Consider the following 20,527-nt stretch of genomic DNA (forward strand, 5'->3'; position numbering starts at 1 on the left):
TGTAGCGGGAATGATGAATACCTGCTATCGTCGATGAGGAGGACCTTACAAGACTTCTTGATGCAAGGAGCAACCCAGATTGCAGCGCAATCCTAGATTTCCGTATACGATATTCGCCAAACTATCTACTTTCTGTCTTTGCTTTTGTTTACTTGAAGAGTGTTGATAACCGAAGACGACTGTGGCTAGGCGCTCTTTTCGTTGCAGTACAGGTGTTCAGAAATAGTTATACTTATAAAACATCGACAGTAACAACAATATTGAACACATGGCTTTAATTGTCGCGGTTACATTTGTGATAATATGTGACAACAGACCTATAGCAATCATGCAAATAAAATGCACAGTGTACGCTCTGCGCCTGCGCAGGCGTACGTATTCCCACCGCTATGCTCTCGGTGTAATAAAAAAAAAGAGAGAGAACGTCTACAAGTTGGAGTTCGCGATGAAATGAAATAAGGATCAGCAGAAATCCCAGTAGCTCTCCCCTCCCACTGGCTTTTTTTTTTTTTTTTTTTTTTTTTTAGGGGAGGGGGGGAATAACGCCCTTATACATGCGGAAGTTAAACAAGTCCGCTTTCAAGACGTCAAGGTCGCTATTTCCAGTTTTACGCATGACGTCCTCGTTGCGGCACCTGCTTAAACTCGTGCCCTTGATGCTTGCTGTCGGTGGCTGCAAGCTTTAAGCTGCTCGCACAACTGTTTATAGAAATCAGGACGCCGCCTTCGTTTTTTTTTTTTCTGTTCGCGGTGATGACGTGGCTAGCGGTCGGAAACGGTGCTGGCACGATTTCTTCACGTGGTCAGGCATAAGACACACATGGGAGAGCCCGCTCCCATATATTCATCGCAGCTGGACCACCTGTAATAGCAGCGTCTCTCTATCAGCACCTGAAAACTGCACCGGGCGTCGCCTCATTGAACAAGCTGCTCAGGGCTGTGTCCAGCACCTTGCGTGCTTCACCAGCCAGGAACGCGCGCAGCGCTGCTTGGCTCGCGTACGTCAGCTGCCGAGACATGCTGCCCGCGAGGTGCTTGAAGTTCTTAAGCGAGGACAGCGAAAAGGACGATGACCTGACTGCGGCCACGCGGTAAGACCTTTTGGTCAAGCCGTCCTCTTCCACGAACAAGTCGACCGTCGCCGGAAGCAGCGACACCTTGGCCATTCCGAGGACTCGGACACTGTTTACCAAAGCCTTGAACTTGAAACTGGCTGTGACGCGCGGCCACACAAGCCGGATTTTGTTGCGCTGACCGCAGCTGGACGAACGGGAGACAGTGGCGAGGCCGTCGAGGAGCCCATTCTGGACGAGGACGTGTCCCACGTACGGGGTGCCTCGTAAGGTTTCGTTGACGGTGAAGAGAGCGCCACGGCTGGCTATGGGCCTGTTTGAAGGAAGTCGGCTGCGAAGCAGTTCCACCAGCTGGTCTGGCGGCAGCATTTGCTTAGCTGAAGGTCCGAAATAGGCTGCTTCCTCTGCAAAGAGTGGCAAGGCAGTGCTGCACAGTTAGACAAGGTATACATTCCTCGCGTGTCTGAATAACTGGAAAGTTTGTACCCCAATTTAAAAGACTGATGCGACAGAAAAGAATGATGCATATTAACAAAATGACAACCTTGCCCTCCTTAAGCGAGCTACATGGCTGATATATGCACCATGTTGCCAAAAATATACAACCCACAGCGTTTGTTTCGCGACCTTGTTAAGTGGAGCGTAATGCATCACCAGGATTTCAAATCTTTCTGCTCAGTGATGAGCTCATTTTCTTACTCTTTCGAGGCTTGGGGCATTCACGTATGTTGTGCAAGAGCTGTTTTACATGGTTAGAATCAAAGCCTTTTGGCTACACATTTTTGACAAAGGCTTTACATTTGAGGTGAGAAGTATAAAAGAGCTACACGGGAAAGTCAAATGTTCAAAACACGCACGCGTAAGTATATGAGGGGTACGTGGGGGCACATGCCTCAGAAAGTAACGCATCACATTAATTCGCTCATAATGTAGAGAAACGTATGCATACCTTCCGACAGAATTCCCTGCGACCGAGTCGGCATCCACAAGCCGGCCAGCTGAACCAGCAGCAGTAGAGCGGCGATGTGGTCTCCGGTGCGATGCATGTCGAGTGGAATGTATTTCGCGCGTGCGAGCTTCTTCTCTGCACCTCAGGGCGTCGGATGCTCGACGTTCGCGGTTCCGTTGCTCTTTATATCTCCTGTGCTGCCGCCACCGCCGTAGACGACGCAACACCGTCGCATGGGTGTTGCACCATTGCGGCATCCGCTTCGGACGGAGGTCGCCTTGAAGCTTGCTCGCTCTCTTGCGTGCGCGCTGAAGCTTTCGGAAGTCCGCGCTCCTGGCCGCTGCGTCAGCGGGCGACTTTGACGCGATCGGCAGAGCGGCGCGGAAGGATCTGTACGTATAGCTGTGCTTGCAACCGGACGCCCATCTGGGCAAGAGAATATAGGGAAGGGAAGGCATAAAGAGATGGCAACGACAGTCGAAACGTTATGGAGCTCTCTTGAGTGCTCTACGGCGTGATGACTCTCGTTTCTTGGAGAACATTGTAGTTTTAGAGCGGATATTTTCGCTTGGGGACGATTTATTGCACCTTTGTATCTTCTGCGGTGATCGCGTGAGGTGTTCTTACCTTCCTGTGTCGCCGCTGTTCCTTCCGGACCGCGATAGTGGGCTTACTTTAGCTGCAGATAGGCCACGACAAGGAGGCTATGGCCACGGCAGGAGTCAAAGCAGAAAGCTGGGTTAGTCTGTCTCCTATGTCTGTGTCTGTGTTATTTGCGTTAGTCTTTTTATTTATCACGACAGGAGGGCATGATGACTGCATAGTATGACGCTACGCATCAGAAGACACACATATGATATGGACAGCGTAGTGTGTCTTTGTTATGTACATTTGTTCCAGCACCGTACGCTCTAAACAATTTTTCGTCCTCTCGGGATCAACAACAGTCTCCGAATACGCAGTTTTACCACCGGAAAGACTAACTAATGACGAAGCAGCCCATGTGCAGATTTCAAAGACTAAATCTTTTTCTCATGGTAGCAGTGAAGCTAATATCACTGCTCCCTTGCTGTGCACCGCTGTGTCATCAACGCTAGTGACATGGCTGCTGTTAATGAAATCGTGTCACTTTTGCAATCGAAGTCCGCAAAGGTAAGCATAGATGAACAAAACTAGAGGTACGGTTATTGATGAGCAAGAACACCGTCGCTGTTCATTGCGGAAACCGAGATTGCTGCTTCAAAAAGGGATCTTTGCCTCAAGGCGATCGCCAACTGAGAATACGAGGATTTTCGAACCGCATACATGGAGGTTAGTTGCGTGGTGCTGGAGACGTCTTCTCCATAGACCTCATTCTACTCTGCCTGTAGGTGGCGGATAGATTTAATACTCGGGTGGCGAAGAGTTGGCCTTAAGTGCCAAACGGACGGTCATCGTCGTGGAATCTTTCGCTCGATGACGACGAACGAAAGGCGCCGCGACGATGACCGGCGCTCCGAGATATCGTGCACCTGTAGTGGTGGCGACGAAAAGAGACAGCGCAGACACTGGGGGGGGGGGGGGGGGGGGGGGGGGGGGGCGACCGATGTTCATAATACTATCATGCCCCGCCGGGGTGGCGCAGTGGTTACGGCGCTCGACTACTGTTCCCGAGGACGCGGGATCGAATCCCGGCCTCGGCGGCCGCTCCTCAATGGAGGCGAAAAGCAAGGCGCCCGTGTGCTGTGCGATGTCAGTGTACGTTAAAGAACCCCAGGTGGTCTAAATTTCCGGAGCCCTCCACTACGGCGTCTCTCATAGCCTGAGTTGCTTTGGGACGTTAAACCCCACAAACCAAACCAAATACTATCATGATAACATGATAGTATTCTGCCAGTTGTGAACCACCGTATGTGAATGCACGCACGACTCGATCACCCTCCCTCCCCCTTTCTTTCTTCTTTTTTTGCTTGAAGAGCGCTGTTACGAGTGCGTGGTACGTGTTGAAAGGCTTATGAAGCACTGCTGGTTTCATCGCCATCATCAGTCTGATTATATCCCACTGCAGGGCGAAGGCCTCTCCCATATTTCTCCACTTAACCCGGTTCTGTGCTAGCTGCATCCACTTGACCCCTGCGAACTTCTTAATCTCATCCGCCCACCTAACTGGTTTCCCCGACTTGAATTAGATGAGCGTAAGTAGAAGACACGCAGCGTGCAGATGTCAGTCGTGAGTAATTAAGCAGACATGTGGCTTGGCCATCTAGCTGCATGAGCGCATAAACAAGCTGCTGAGATCTTGGAAATTCTGCGTGACTAAATCATGAGAGCGACAATGGCCTGATGTGAACTCTCCATAACCTTCTTACGATATCGTTCGCCGTTTGTGGCAAGGCAAAGCGTTGACTCAACGTGATCTCGCATTGTTGCTTCGATCGAGGCATTGCACCTTGATAGGTTACTGTTTTCGGATTCATGCGGTGGGCAGGACTGGTTATCAGGAAAGGAAGGTACGATAGATGATATTGGCCGGGACAGTCCTTAAAAATTGTTAGTCCATTTAACGTGCACCTTCATGTGCTGCTGAACCCGACGACGCGGGATCGAACCAAGCCGCGGCAGCTACGTTTCGGTAAAGGCGAAACACAAAAATTGCCCCTAATTATTTATTATGTGTGACAGTGTTGTAGTGATCCCCATAGACGCCCACGTTATAGACACCCATTTAATTTGACCCGCTCCCATAGACACTTTTGCATTTGTTGATTCATGGTTCGGCATTCGACCGATGGTTTAAGTTTCAACCGTTATTCCAGGCTAGATACCATGCAGATTCGAATACAATCAGTCCCGCTGCGGCAATCTGGGCGCCCACAACCTTTGCTTCAGAAGCCGCCGCCTCACCGAAGGAACGAATGAAAACCATTTTTGTAGCAAATTAAATAGTCAGATGAGTTCGAGTAGCGGTTGCCTGGGCATCTTCAGCCCTCTTTTCTTCGTCTCCTTAAAGACTGGTTTTGTCTTGGCGTTGAGACTCCAGAGCACACAGAAGGGCCTGTTTTTTTTTCTTTTTAGTTTGAAGGTCCGAGCTGGTCACCACAGCCTCCCACCTTGCAGTCTTTGAGTCCCTCTCGACCTGGGCCCTCGCGGTATACGTATAACTGCTTTTGGATGAGAGCATAGCTGGTACCTGTGAGAATATACGTTTCGGTATACGACTTATCATTTATACAGGTTGAGTAGTAGGTATGCCCGGGCTTTTCTTCATGTTGCCTGTGCTGTTTGTTTAAAGTTTTTCCCGGGGATGGGTAGTATTTGTGTTCTATAGTGCATCGTAATCTCGTTGTGTATGCGTATGCGTTACTTTGCAGATCTAAGATCCGGATCACCAACTGCCCGGCAGATAAGTCCTCGTACATATAGTTGTGGGTGTTTTCCGCTTGTGAGGAGTGCGTATGGGTACCCATATATATGAGTTAGTCTGGTGGAGCGATCTGTTTCCTCTCCTTCTGTTGAGGATTCGGTATATCGTAGAGCATACCCTGCCTTTTGCGAAATTTCTGATGGCAGTATTTGAGTCGCTCCGTGGACGCGGTCTCTAAAGCATGCAACAGCTCTTGCGTCTTCCGGTTTCCTTACGGGGACCGTGGCTGCTCATACGGGTTTGCACTATAGTAGTGACTGACTTCGACTGTGCCTACAGAAAAGATCCCTCTATCAAGATATTCTGCTTCGCTGGTGTAAACCGCTCCTTTCTACTTCCAAAGTACAGTGTCTGTGTAGCGCGTTGGCCCTATCTGCCCTTCTCTCTTTGTTATGTTTAGCATGATTGTTTTTCGAGATTGGTTTGTTCTTGAGAATTTTCGATATTCTCCTAGGTACGATTCCCCCATTTCTTTCTTTGTGAAACTTTCTATTCGAGCGTGCCCTGCTTTGAATAGCTCAACAATGTTTGATCTTATAGATAACCCTATCCCTTTGCGAAGTGCGCTTCTCTGAGCTCTGTCATGGCTTAGCTCTGCTATGCCTGGATATACGTAGCGCAAAGCAGTGACTACCTCGAGATCAGAAGTTCATTTCTCTAGTCTTCTGCGCCGTTCGTCAGCAGCTAAACTTTCCTTGGTTTCCATGTCGAGCGCGTCTAAGTTCACCGGCGTTCAATAATTAGTTTACAGGAAAGGAAAGGCGCAACATCTGTCACTCGCGGATAGGGTGCCTCGATACAGAGCCGCCGTACAGGGTGATGACACCCTTTGGCATGCCCCGCGCCGCCGCTTTCTCCGCGCTCGCCATCTTGGGGCAAGTCGCTTCGTGCCGTTGCTGCGGAGTGTCCGAAGCGGTTGCGTTGTACGCTGGGTGCTGGGCGATTGAATTGTGTTCAGTCGCGAAAACTAGCATGCCAGGCTGTTGTGTTCCATTGTGTGCTGGCCCAGCAAAAAGAAAAAAAAAAGGAGCCAGATGTTTTCGTTTTGCATGGGATAAGAGACGGAGAAATGTATGGGACGCGAAAGTGAAGCGTGAAGACTGGACGGCGGACGACAACGCGAAGATCTGCGAAGTAAGCCACAATACCTGTGCTGCTTTTATGCATCCATAAAATTTCTTTTGAGCGAATAGATGCATTTGTTTGTGTAAAAAGGTCTAGCGCAGACACAGACCACTAGAAAGATGACAAACACAAGCGCTTGCGTATGTGCGCGTGTTGTATGTGCGTGTTGCGCGGCGTGGCGGTCTGTATCAATTTATACGAAAGCGTTTTAAAATATATTTTTGTACTCATCTAACGCAGTTACCCACTTCTGTTTGGAATGACATTTCTCACGCCGCTTCACCCATCTGCTTGTAATCACGAGCTTTGTGCGGTTTTTGGCTTCCCCATCTAGCATTGTGCGCAACAGATTTTGGTCTGCCTTCTTCAACGTTGAAGCAGGTCGACGACAGATTTTGGTCTGCCTTCTTCAACGTTGAAGCAGGTCGAAGTATCGCATTGCCTGGCATCGGGAGTAGCGCGCTGTGTTTTTAAGTGTAAATTTTGAATTTTCAGCGTACGTGAGGGCTTATAAGCTAAATATATGGACAATTGCGTCTGTTATGTTGTAGTCACTCGGGAAAATTTTGTGTAACTTTCAGTGAGTGACACTCGACTTTAGTAACATTCGCGTAGTGTCACGCAATACTATCGGTTGTTGAGGATTTACCTTTCTGCGTTCATAGCAGCACCAAGAACATGTAGAGAAGGTCGAGCCTGGTATTTGTCAAAGGAATGCACCATTGCGCCCTTTCGATCGCTCCCCTTTACACTCGATCTTGAAAGCTGATGGCAACCGCCGAGGGATTCACACAGATTACATTCCCTCTCTCCTTCATCGGGAAATAATACAATGGAGAGTGACGGATGGCCTGTCACCTCGCGACAGAGTAGGAAGTGAAACGCAGTTTGCAACAATTGTTTTGGTCGCAAAAAGTTTTGGTCGCAAAATTGTTTTGGTCGCGCGCTACATCGAGGCACCCTACTCGCGGAAGGCAAGAAGCGCCGCCCGGCGGCGTTAGAGCCCACTCATTCCCGCTTTGTCTTCATAGCTGACAGATGGGTGACGTCACATCCTCGACGTCACCCTAATTGAGCGGCGCAACTATTTTAGTCTTTGGTACTTTCAAATTGGACGCCAATCGCAGTATCTGTCACGCGCGGAATAATAATAATAATAATAATAATAATAATAATAATAATAATAATAATAATAATAATAATAATAATAATAATAATAATAATAATAATAATAATAATAATAATAGGTTTATTTTTCCATCACCGTGTACATGATGGCGGGGTCTGAAGTAAAAGCTGCCTTTTGGCAGCTTGACAGAGCCCCAGGCCCCCACTTTGGCAAGCGCATAAAAGATCATGTAACATAAAAACTACAACATAAATACATGACAGAAATCGCGTGCAAAATACATTAACACCGCTTCGCGCACAGAAGAAAATAAAACACACAATAATAATAAGGCATGAAAGAAATGACAGAAATTTTCATTAATTTCTCCTCGTAGTTTTTCTTTTTTTTTTTCTCGCCATCGCCATGTTACGGCATATTAAGAAAATACTCAAAAATTTCTATAAACGACAGTTCCGATAGAGTGATGTTTGTTTGTAATAGCACATTTATTAATCGGGGCAATCTGTTCTCTAGTGCCTGTTGTCCATATGTAGTTCTGTAAGTTCTAACTTTCCTTATGATTGGAGTTGCGGGTTGCGTGTGTTTGTGTCCGGCTTTCTAGGTTTGCCAGTGTTCGAATAAAACCTGTACGGTTTGAGATTTCACGTTTGTAATTACGAGCTAAAACGTAGCTTGAGAGGTTTAGGACTGAGATTATTTTGTGTTTTAAGAAAAAATAACTTGTATGGTGTAATGGTGCTACTTGTTCCACACTGCGCAAAAAGCTTTTTTTTTTTTTTTTTTTTTTTTGTAGAACGTGCAGTTTTTGTAGATTTTCCTGCGTTGTTGTGCCCCAAGATTCTATAACTAAGTCGGGAATAAAAAAGAGATTTATAAATCAAAAGTTTTACGTTTGTAGGTAACACATGACGGTTTCTATGAACGATACCAATCACTTGAGATAATTTTTTGATAAGATCAGCGACGTGATCATCCCACCTCATTCTTTCATTAAAGATGACTCCTAATGATTTAAATGTAGGGACCACCTCCAGTGGAAGAGACCTAAAACTTGTGTCCTTAGTATTAGGCAAACTTTTTTATTCTTGGCCCTGAAAAACACGATTTTCGTTTTCGAAATGTTTAGTTCAAATGCGTTTCTCCTGCTCCAAGTGTCTAAATTTTCTAACGTGTGATTAGCTTGGTCGACTGTCATCAATGTTGTCTCCCGAAAAGAACATGCTAGTGTCGTCTGCGTAGATTATGAATTTAACAAGTGGTGAAATTGAAATATTAATATAAATATTAAAGAGAAATGGGCCCAATATACTTCCTTTGGAACACCGCTGGAAATAGGCAATATTTCAGAGATAAAGCCGCTTACACTAACTGCTTGTTGACGATGCTGCAAATATGATTTTAGGAGGGATGCATCCTGCCCACGGAAACCGTAACATTGAAGTTTGCGCAATAGTAGATCATTATTTATTAAATGAAATGCCTTAGCAAAAAAAAAAAAAAAAAAAAACCGATTACGATTTTAATTTTATCTAACTGCTTTAATATGTAGTCCTTTTGCTCTAACAATGCAAGATCCGTAGGTAAGTGTTTTCTGAAACCAAAATGTGAATCCGTTAGGATGCAATGTTGTCGCTCAAAAGAACACAAAAGTTTATGAAGAGCTTTTACAAGGCCGCCACCCCGTTTCGCATTCGGGAGGTACCGGGTTCGATCCCCGGTGCCGCCGGTTACCCACCGGTTTTTCAATGGGTACAAGCTTTCACCCGCCCTGGTGCTCGGCTCTCTGGGGTGAAATGCTTGGGAAAAGGGGTCACGATCCAAATAGTTGCGCCGATGTGGCAGTGATCCGTTCCGCCATCGGACCTCGCGCGGCAAAAGCCCATTATGTGGCCCTTTTTTCTCCTTGAACCAACATTTTGGTTCATGGTCCCTTTTCCCAAGCATTTCACTCCAGAAGAGCCGAGCACCAGGCCGGGGGAAATCTTGTACTCATTGGAAACCGGTGGGTACCCGGCGGCACTGGGATCGAACCCCGTACCTCCCCGAATGCGAGGCGGATGCTCTACTACAAGGCCATAAACATAACATACCACATACAAATTGTTCCGAGTTATGTTCCCGGACACGCTGACAAAATATTTGTTAAATTCATCAGCAAGTTCTTGGCCAGTTAAAGGTTTTCCAGCCACATCTAGCGCATAAATTTGTTCTTTACCTTGCTTGTAGGTTATTAAGTTTTTGAGTGTCTTCCATATGAGGTCTGCGCGACCATTTGCCGATTCAAATTGATTATTATAGTACTCCTTCCTGGCCTTTTTTATCTCCTTATATAAACGATTTGTGTAGACTCTAAATATATTGCGGTCATTTTCGTCCTTTGTATAAATTCATGGTACAATTTGTTCTTTTTGTCTATCTTTGTGAGGAGCTCGTTCCTAATCCAAGGCTGCGTCGTGCTCGCTTCACGAACTTGTTTGGAAAACATTTAGTATAGACAGGTCTCAAGATGTCTAAGAATACGTCATAAGCTTTCTCGGCGTCATTTTCTAATAAAATAGTTTCCCAATTTATATCTGCTACAGATGTCCTAAAAGCAGCGAAATTATGCTCTGAGATAGATTGAAAAGATATTTTGCAACTGCGTTTTTTGCGCTTCGCATGCTTGAAGCAGAAAAATATCGGAAGGTGATCACTTACATCAGAGACGATTACTCCCGACTTTACATTACTGATGTCCAGGTTCGTAATAAATACGTCCAATAATGACGATGAAGTAGATGTAATACGTGTTGGTTATTGAATGACGTTCAACAGACCGTTTGAGCTAAACAGTAGTTCCATACATTTCTTATCATTGTGACAACTTAACACGCTTATGTTTATGTCACCACCGCATACAAGCTTGGCGTCAGTATTACGCACGTAAGAAAAAAGAGAATCAAGAAAATAAAAAAATCTGGGCAAAGAGCCCCGGGGCGGATGATAGCAAACAACAAAAATAGTATTTTTTTCACATGTAGGATAACTCTTCAAAATCAGGATCAGACATAGTCGTTTGCGGTATAGGATCAGGATTCCAAATTTTTCTAAGCAACATACAAACACCCCCACCACGGCTCGGTACGATTGAGATAAAATGTTTGATAATTTTGAAGTCGAGAAACGTCTGTGTCGTTTGCACACCAAGTCTCAGTAATCATAAGAGCATCAAGTGGTGTACACAGCTCTTGTAACAATGCTGTTAACTCCAATTCCTTGTTTTTAGTAGACCTTGCATTCAAGTGTAGGCATTTAAAAGACTTAGAAAAATCGGAACCTGTTTCCGCCGAAAATCTGTTAGGAAATATATACGGCAGAGTAGTCGTATTGCTGGCCATGAGGAAAGTTTTGTAACATTCCCATAGTACTGACTGAATGTTTAGGTTAGCTTTTCAAGATCGCTCACATCTGATATGATTACTGCTGTTGCACCTTCCACGTTCCTCATGAGAATCTTGTTATTGCTGTGCCAAACATATTTATAGTTTTTTTTTTTTTGGCCCAAACTTTCACTTCATTCAACAGTGCTTGTGTTCGTTTCGTCAAGTTCTCAAGCAAGTGTACATCTTTGGTTGGGTCACAAATATTCCTCCTGTTTGACCACCACAAGTCCCTTAAGCTTTGTTTGGTGAATCGGAATATAATGCCAGGCACCTTATCTTTTCGCGACAGTAGGCGGTGAACGGTTATCACATCACTATCGCACAGATCAGGAAGTTTGCTTTGTGAGGCGATCGATTTTATCTGATCAAGCAGATTTTCACCATTACTTTGCGGGACACCCTGAATTACAAGGTTAAGCCAGCGGCTTCACCACTCAAGTTCATCCAGCTGGATGGCTAGCAAATCCAGCTTTTTTCCGTATTCCTCTGTTTTTAGCAGCTTCGTCTTCAGGCCTTTTATTTCACTTCTATTTGTATCCGTGCGTTTCACAAGGTCAGAAATCTCATTCGACATGAACTGAACAGCATTTTCAATGAAATCAACTGTTTCTTTTAGGGGCATCAGAATATCAAGCTTCTGGTTTACTTGGAGCATTGAAAACATGTCTTGTAGGCTAGGCTCTGCTGTTAATTTTTCACTTTGCTGGCGTGATTTAGATGGCCTGCACTTTGTACATATCCAGCTTTTGCGATAAACATCTCCTTTTGATTTCAGAGCTGCTGCAGCTATCCCGGCACATTGCCCTGTGTGAAAAATGCTTTTGCATGCTGCACAAGTGTATCGGCTACTACTTTTTCGCATACCGGACAGTCAGGCTTCTCAAGCATTGCATAACTTATTGGCAGCTGCAGTGGCAATAGTACAGGGAAAAAAAAAAATATATAATCCTAGAAGGATTACACCACCAACCTGCAAATATGCACAACAGATAGGCTCAGATGCAGGCGTCCGTGGCCACTGCCGCCGCCAAAGTGCTCTCTGGTGAACTTGGCCGTCTTTTATAGTTGACGACAGCAGTCGTTGAGGGCACGTAGTAGGTCATGTGACTTTTCCCCAGCAGTCGGTGGATGGGTGGTTCCTGGGATCGGCTCTTGGTTGAACGATGAAATAGCAGATAAGCTCGTCGTAGTCCAGCCGTGCGCTGCAAATCTGTAAATATGCACAACAGATAGGCTCAGATGCAGGCGTCCGTGGCCACTGCCGCCGCCAATCCTGCTATCATCCTTACGGTACACAAGCGGAATTATGAGCAGCGCTTCACGACCTCCGATCAATGCTCTCGGCTATTGGCTAAGTTGCAGCCTTGTACATATATATGTAAATAAAGTTTTTTTTTTTTTGTTACTGGGAAAAAGAAAATTAACGAGCACCGTAGAATCTACATTGGAGTAATGAGAAAGCATTGATGCTGCTGTTGGTTGCTTCTAGTAGCTTAATTCACTTCTTGTTTTCCCATTTTGGCACTTTCAAATTGCGCGCCAATCCCTTCCTAAGCCCTTTTTCGGCTCTACTTCCGGTTGCGTGACGTCACATCTTCTACCTTACATTAATTCTTTTCTTGTTTACCTCTTTTAGTTTTTGGTACTTTCAAATTGCGCGCCAATCCCTTCTTATGCCCTTTTTTCGGCCCTACTTCCGGTTGAGTGACGTCATTCGTGACACGTCATATCCACTACGGCTAAAGTAGTGGGCTCACTCCTCAGCCGGCGCCATACATTGCGATGACGCCGCCTATGTCAGCAGATTCTAGTTCTGCGCGCCTCCGCAGGGGGCCGCCACCGCCGCCTTCAATGTAGCAGCGCGCAGCAGCGCGCGGCACCGCGCGCTCGCGCGCTGCGCGCCGTTTGCCTTTGCCTGCCTTCCCCTTCGCTGCTGTATTCTTGCCATTGCGGAGGTTTTGTTTTGCGGTGGGCGATGTGACTTCTGATACGAAGAAGCCACCCCGATGACAAAACCATTGTGCTAGGCTGCCGGACATGTTTACGGGAAAGGCGCCACGAATCGAAAGATGTGTGGCTCTTGGAAAATAATGGGGGCGAATATAAATACTCCCTAAAGGATATAAATACACGATGACCTGATCACATCAATGACACGTACACCAGCCTAGTTTTTCAGTTGTACTTCATTCTATGGCCTTGTGAAAACAATAAGCCAGGGGAAGGGCAAGCAGGGCCAGCTAGCCGGATTGTCGACATGCTGCATCAAGGAAGCACAAAGCTAGACACGAATGTGAACAAAAAGGAGGACCAGTAGTTAGGAAACAACTTTATTCAACGCATTACTAAGCGTCAAGAATACGCTGGAATATCTGTTGACCACAGCCAGCATATTATAGCCGAAGCGCGTGATTATAGGCTAATATTTCACACTTATATGTTGCTAAATAGAGTCTAATGAAATTGAATTGCGAAGCTTGTACAAGCCTGCTAACCGCTTACTCGGCGCAAACTTCCGCGACAATGGCAGCTATTGTAAGTTCAGCTTTTGCTTCTTGAGCAAGCTCGAAAAATGACGGCCTGTGGGGCGATCATTCATGACTTGAAAACCACTGTACACGGCGCAAAGACGACAACACAAGAAATAAAAGAACGCCATATGTGAGCATGTGCTGTCCTTTTCTTTCTTGTGTTGTCTTCTTAAATTTGCGCCGTAGTGGTTTTCGAAAATATATGTTCACGGAGTTTTTTTTTTTTTCGTGCCATAAACTTCATTCGAGCAGCAAATTAATTGATGCACTCGGAGTTGTAAAAGACACGCTCCCGCGAGAAATGGGATGCTTACAACATATACGCGCCTCGCCTCTCTCATCAGTTATGATTAACCCGAGTGTACTTATTGTCAAGGAAGCTAGCAGTGGAGCCGCCATTCATCAGCCCGAGATGCCTACTAAATGCTTGTTTTCCCACTCCTAGAGCTCCTGCCAGGTCCTTCCCTATCGATCAGAACACTGTCTACACGAATATAAGCTAATTCGCAATTGTGCAGTTATCTGAAAATTTTCAGATTAAACTGCTGATAATGGACGGGGGATGCTCAACTGCAAGCTTTTAAGATGCGTTCAATAATGACTTGTGGCAATTTTTATGCACCTTTCTTCCATAAACAGCATCGACAGTAAATTAAATTTCACGATCCAGAAGGCAGGCGCGACAAAATGGTGCTGACAGCTGCGGCCTATTAAGTATGGATACAGCTTTACACGTTACACACGTAAACCTACGTGTCTCTGTACTCTATCATCGCGGCCGTGAATCACAAACCTCAGAAAATTGAGCAATCGAGCGCCGCAGTCATTTTCATACAAGCGCCTTAATTCACTTTTCGCCAAGGACTCCGGAGAGAAATCGGACACGCGTTTGCAGTTAGAAACCTCTTAGTTCATCTTATAGCACCAGTAGTAGCACAACTTGCTAATATATCCAACCTCTGCATAGCTGCCACATGCAAATCTAGAAAGTGTGGACGAAGACGGTGCGTTTTTCTAAAGCGAGAAGGCCGCGGTCGCACGAACGCAACCCCTCAACCAGCAGAGCGCTACATTGAAGTCTGCGGTGGCGCCACCTAGTGCATGTGACACAGACTGCGTCAGGGAAGGAGCCCCAGTGAGCCCACTACCCCATTCTAGCTCACTTTACTACGGCACCCGCTTTTCTCTCTCTGCTCTCACTCCCACCTTGTTGCAGTCACAGCTGTCGTGTTTTTGCGTGTTGTGCGAGTGGATTAGTTTTGTGTTTCGTGCACGTATGCGAAGGATCATGAGTGAAGTGGACGTTGCCAGAGCTCTACAACTTGTGCGCGAGAAGATCACTGTGGCTTCGGCGGGCTTGCCAGGCCCATCACCTCGGCTCGTAGCCGTTAGCAAAACGAAGCCCAAAGAACTCGTGATCGCGGCATACAACGAAGGGCAGAGACACTTCGGCGAAAACTACATCCAGGAGCTTGTGGAAAAGGCGAACAACCCCGAAATACTGCGCGACTGCCCGCAAATCAAATGGCACTTCATCGGCCGCCTGCAGAGCAATAAAGTGAGCAAGCTTCCGAAGATACCCAATTTGTTCATGGTGGAGACGCTAGAGTCGCAGAAAACTGCCGACGCTCTCAACAGCGCTTGGACATCGAGCGGCCTCCCGCCTCTCAACGTCATGGTTCAGGTGAACACCAGTGGCGAAGAACAAAAGAACGGCATCGAGCCGAGGGGTGCGAGTCAGCTTGTCAAGTTTCTCGTGAAGGAGTGCCCAAGCTTAAAATTTGCAGGTCTGATGACTATTGGGATGGCCGAGCACGAAAACATTCGACCTAACCCAGACTTTTTGTGTTTAGCGAAATGCAGGGAGCAAGTATGCAGTGAATTAGGACTCGATGTATCGGACGTCGAGCTTAGTATGGGAATGTCTGCAGACTTCGAGGAAGCTATCCGGATGGGAAGCACAAATGTTCGTGTCGGCAGCACAATTTTCGGACAGCGCAACTATGGACCTAAGACATAGGCGCGAATTAACTGTGGCCACTAACCTTGTTACTGGAAGTGACGCTAGGGAAGTCAAATTTAAGTACTTTCATCTGTCATAAGCTGAAACGCGTTTCTGTAATAAATTCCGATGCATGCATTTTGTTTATTTCCTACTGCAGAACGACTTTTTGGCGATTCACTGTCACTTCAATTACTGGGTGCCCGCGTTCTCCTTTTCAGTCTAGCACATAACCGAAAGCAAAATTAAGTGTTTCGTGCCGTGTTTAAGTTGAAGGGCAGCGGTGTTTGAAACGCGCAGTGTCATAAAGTGGTTAAAGGAGGGCAGTGCAGCAGTTTTTATTTTTCTATAACTGCCTCCAGGCATGCGAATGGAACCATGCAAACCAGAAAAGTGGATTCTGCCGATAGTTTGTGCTTTAATGATAATGCAGATGAGAAACAACAGTAAACAATACTTTTTTCATACACTGTTTTAATGAAAGAAATCACTTGAGCAAGATAGTGAATTCTCTAAACCAATACCATAATAAAAATATGTATGCTATAAATATGTTACAAAGTGAGTTTCTTGTACAAAAGTCTGGTTGCTTTGTTTTCACACCTTAGCCATAGCACACAAGTCCTCTTTTTTGTTTACAAGTGTGACTGGACACTCGCGCATGTCACACAATGAATACACATTCTCTCACATGCACACCCACATAGAACGTAGTAGCAGAGTGTGCAACATAACTTTTTTTTTTTCCACACGCTCTCAGCGGCTGAAAAAGGTGTTTCCAGAGGTCCGCAAAACACATATACGCATCCACACACACACACCACATAGATTCAAAAACGACACAATTGGAAATGGGTGCAAGTGGTGGCTATGTACAAAAGCGAGGCTCGCAAAACGCAGCCGCTTCGTGCCCTGTTGGCTCCTGTGAGTGCCTGCCTAGGTAGTGCAGCAGCTTCAAGATATTTATGGGGGTTGCTTTGGAAGATGTACAAACACCATCGTGACAAAGTTACAGGGTGACTTGCCAAAAAGAATGCAAAGCACCACAGAGGGCTGGACAAAAGAGGCATTTACAAGTGTCCCATGTAGGCAGGCATACCGACCTCGGAATGGGAAGGAGCAATTGAGAATGCCTTCTGTGACATAGTCATTTAAGCAGTACATCTTGGCACATGGCTAAGTTGATGTTTTTGATTGAATAATGGGTACTGGTGCCATCTGCGCTGATGGGGAATGAAAGCATTATGACCGTGAACACAAAAGAGTAGACTGCTGCCGTTATTACGCTTAATCGAGCTTGATGAAAGGCGACTCGCTTGTGTAACGTGCAAAAGCAGCTGTCCTGCAAACTGCCTGCATTATGCATTATGGCTGAAACCCATTGAAACAAAAGCTCTATACAGTTTTAGCTCAATTAAGCATGCTTATTAAGGTTCACCTATGCACAGAAAATAGGATACTCCACTGAACTTCGTCATAATTGAAACAAGCCGCCATTCAATTTCACAAAAGGACCACGCTGACTCGCTACATAACTTAAGGGATGCATGTCAGACAGAAAGAGTACAGACACTCCTATGAACTAAATGACACTAAAACTGCCTGAACACTTTCTTGATGCGACAGCCCTTGCATGACTAGCAAACGACTGCCAAAACAAGACTTCAGTGAACTAAAAACAACATGAAAAGGGAAACTAAAATCATGGCAGGATAATTCAAGAGTCAAAGAAGTAAAGTACTTGTGACTGACAGGTTTTTTTTCAGCCGTATGCTTTTTCGTTATTTTTTTTTCTGCTTAAGCACGATATAGCTAGTTCTGAGGCAGCTATCACTTCAACAAATAGCGAACTCAAAACATGAAAGAGAAGAAAGTTTTGGGATTCACAGCTCTATAAGCAGTTCTCGAGTGCCACGATTGGGTTCAATAGCACACTCGAGCCTTTAGAGTGCAGGTGACATATCTTTTTTTCCTGCTTCATGCCTGTTTCTGGTTTTTCCTTTTCACCAAGAAGCAGGCAACAAGAGATTTTTACCAGCACCGTTGCAGGTTTTTGTTTTTTCTTCCTAGTGAGCAGAGCACACAGTAAAAGTCCAGCTTCCATCGCACCTTCACTCACACATATGTAACACTCATTTTTTTTTTTTTTTCTTCTGAGCCCGCACAGCACTGGTTGACACAGTTTTGAGAACACAGTCTTGAAGCAGTTCTCTCCTCTTCCAAGAGCTCCTCCGTTCCCCAAGAATCAGAAGACAATGCCATGAGCACTCGTCACACACCCAGTCACAAATTGGCCTTAAAAGGCAAGGTCCATAAGTAATAAGAGATTGGCTGAGCCTTTCAGGTGCTGATATGTAGGCCTAACAGACATCATATCCACAGTTATGTTTGGGGTACTCAAAACACACCTGACACATGAAAAAGTCAAAGTTCATACACTGCTCCACAATGCTTTTCTGAGACACAAGGCTACTCGTACCCAGCAAAGCAGACCCTTCATCACTGTCAACAGTTAGCTCCTTTAAGAAGTTTGTAAGTCCGAACTTAATAGTAAAAATCATAAGAGGCATTGCAACGAAAAGACAAGATGAAAAAATACCACATTTAAGCTAAAATGATGTAAACGAAAAATACTAGTATGTGGCATAAAACCATTGCTTTACAGGAAACCACCATCCGGTATTTTAACAAGCGATCATATTTCTAGTATATCACACACATAAGCAAATTTGCTACACTATTCTGTGGCTAACTTGCACTGACAAGGAAAGCTGGGTTTGCTGAGAATCCAGCAAAGATGAGTAACATGCCTCAATGTAACAAACTGAAACATTGTCAGCATCTGTAGGCTTTAAATGTCATAGCTAAAACTAGAACAGTGCCATTAATCACTCAATATTTATAAGGCTATCATTTCCTTCTTAAAGAACACAGATGGTGAAGCTAAGTAAGAAAGAATTAATAACTAGCCAGCATTTTGAGATGCAAAAAAAATTTCATACTCCCGTATGAAAGCCGAAGTCAGGAAGCAAGAAGAGTACTCCGCAGGCTATAGGGTTGCCCAAGTGTGAAAGGATGCAATTCAGGGGAATCACCGGGTAAAGAATAGAGAGTAATGAAACCAAATGTTGACACAGCTCTAGCAATGGGCAGCCTTTCACCTTGTGCGACCTCAGGAAATCTGAAGCAGCGTTGAAACTGTCATCAATGCTGCCTCAAAAAAACGCTCTTCCTTCTCAGCCATTTTTTCGGAACTAGAAAGAAATGCAATCCTGACCACACAGTTCACAATGGGAAATATTATTGTGCTCTGACCACATAGTTCACATTAAGAAATATTACTGCGCTCAAGAGCTCTTGAGAAAATGAGTATGTTACCAGAAGAATGCAAGTGACAGTATAGGCAGCCAAAACAGCTCAAAATTTGTTGGTTAACATTTACAATGACTTTGGTGCATTCATGACTTCTCAACTTCCCCAGAATAGCAGCATCTAGATATGCAAAAAATGGTCGCTACGCTTGAACAAGCACTGCCTCTCTTCTGAAATTTACAATTAAACAAGTCTTATAGACAGAATTGTAGTTACCGAATCCAGGTACTGCATTGCTGTTTTGTAGAAGCATAAAATTCATAAACTGCTGCCAAATTCAAATCCTATTCCATCTGTGCCCAATTTTGTAATGCCAAGAAAAATGAAAGAACCTGTAACTTTTGACATACCTTGCTCGGTAGTGATGTCATCCCAAGAAGGAGAATCGTTATAAACAAACTAAAATTAACTAAATAAAGGGGGGCAAGCATGATGTGTGAACAGTCAAACATTCCGCACCTCTCAGCAATAGAACAAAAGTTTCTGCACGCATCAATGTATGTTGGTGCAAAGCAGTGTCCGGCCAAGCTGAACACATATGAGATTATCGCTGATTCCTAGTAAGTCATTTGGAGCAACAGCTTCTGTGCTCCATGGTGAGAACAACACATTTGTCCTTGTAACAATGGAACAAGACAGGAATTCCCATGTGCGGAGCCAAAAACAGACACACAAAAAACAAGAAAAAACAAAAACAAATAGGAGCTCCTCCTGGTCAATCAGTAAATCTGTCCCATCACTTGAAGATGGCAGCTCCTCCAACCTAATGTGAGCTGAGTAGTCAGGGCTTCCACTTCCTTTAACAGCAGCTGGTCAGCATCGCTTATCTCTCCAAACACAGTGGGGGGAATGCGCGCGCACATGTCGTCCTGCACAGGAACCACAACGGGGAATGGATGATGGCATTGGAGGAAGTGTGAGAACTGCTGACGCGTTGTGGCCCTTGGGTGGAGCGTGGGGCAAGATGCAGAGGGAGGTGGGCAGGGAAGGGTGCAGGGCGCTGCGGAACAGGGAGGAGGGGCAACAACGTTGCGTGGCATTCAGTGGAGGGTTGACACACACACACACCGTCTCCAAACGCTCGCCAGAGGAGGGGGCTGGGAGAGAACCAATAAACAGCGCTACAGGTGGCCGCCTTGCCAGGGGAGGCACTTGGCGGCCATGTTGTGAGCGCGCAACACGCGTGCGTGCACCGCAAGGAGAGAAGCGGTCGTCTGCGTCAAGGTCCTTCTTGGCGTCACACGTCCACCGAGTGCCAGTGCAACCGTCATGCTTCCGACTCCCCGTTCATTATGGCGTTCACCTGGCTAAGCTTGCGAGCCAGCTTGTTCTTCTGGGAGAATTCGTCTTCCTCTAACGTCTGCAGTAACTGTGGCCATACAGAAAAGAAGGGACAGTTAGATAAACCTGCTTTAAGGGAGCACTGCTAGAAAAATGATCATGATGCGAGCGTCCTTAAACCTGACAATTAAGCTGTGTCAGCAGTGATAATAGTAAACACCATATTATTTACCTCAT

The 20,527-nt window shown here is 45.6% G+C and overlaps 3 protein-coding genes across 5 annotated transcripts in view; 1 reads left to right on the top strand and 2 right to left on the bottom strand.

Annotated features, from left to right (window-relative positions):
- Positions 1 to 260: 260 nt before the first annotated feature.
- LOC146207559 (uncharacterized) lies at positions 261 to 2,197 on the bottom strand. The gene is made up of 2 exons (XM_084588523.1): positions 2,023 to 2,197; positions 261 to 1,477 (listed from the first exon to the last, which is right to left on the bottom strand). The coding sequence occupies exons 1-2, from the start codon at positions 2,117 to 2,119 to the stop codon at positions 885 to 887; spliced, it is 690 nt and encodes a 229-aa protein (XP_084444649.1). The 5' UTR covers positions 2,120 to 2,197; the 3' UTR covers positions 261 to 884.
- Positions 2,198 to 14,763: 12,566 nt separating this feature from the next.
- LOC146207560 (pyridoxal phosphate homeostasis protein) lies at positions 14,764 to 15,775 on the top strand. Its single transcript, XM_084588564.1, has one exon. It carries the CDS (start codon positions 14,912 to 14,914, stop codon positions 15,653 to 15,655), a length of 744 nt encoding a protein of 247 aa, XP_084444690.1. The 5' UTR covers positions 14,764 to 14,911; the 3' UTR covers positions 15,656 to 15,775.
- A 256-nt stretch (positions 15,776 to 16,031) lies between these two features.
- The window catches only part of PlexA (plexin A), a 177,991-nt gene continuing 173,495 nt past the window's right edge, over positions 16,032 to 20,527 (bottom strand). For all 3 annotated transcript variants that reach the window (XM_084588546.1, XM_084588540.1, XM_084588553.1), the window contains one exon: positions 16,032 to 20,378. In XM_084588546.1, coding sequence (XP_084444672.1) covers positions 20,277 to 20,378 — 102 coding nt within the window. In that variant the 3' untranslated portion in view covers positions 16,032 to 20,276. The remainder of the gene's footprint in view (positions 20,379 to 20,527) is intronic.

The sequence above is a fragment of the Amblyomma maculatum genome, chromosome 1 (assembly GCF_055883805.1).
Source record: "Amblyomma maculatum isolate TAMU_Amacu chromosome 1, ASM5588380v1, whole genome shotgun sequence".
In the NCBI taxonomy this organism is placed as follows: domain Eukaryota; kingdom Metazoa; phylum Arthropoda; class Arachnida; order Ixodida; family Ixodidae; genus Amblyomma; species Amblyomma maculatum.

Bases quoted from the DNA above. Each gene is read 5' to 3' on its own strand.
- LOC146207559 (XM_084588523.1), bottom strand. From the start codon at position 2,119: ATGCATCGCACCGGAGACCACATCGCCGCTCTACTGCTGCTGGTTCAG. The intron at 1,478-2,022 runs GTATGCATACGT...CACTCTTTGCAG, and splicing joins GCAGGGAATTCTGTCGGAAG to AGGAAGCAGCCTATTTCGGA.
- LOC146207560 (XM_084588564.1), top strand. From the start codon at position 14,912: ATGCGAAGGATCATGAGTGAAGTGGACGTTGCCAGAGCTCTACAACTT.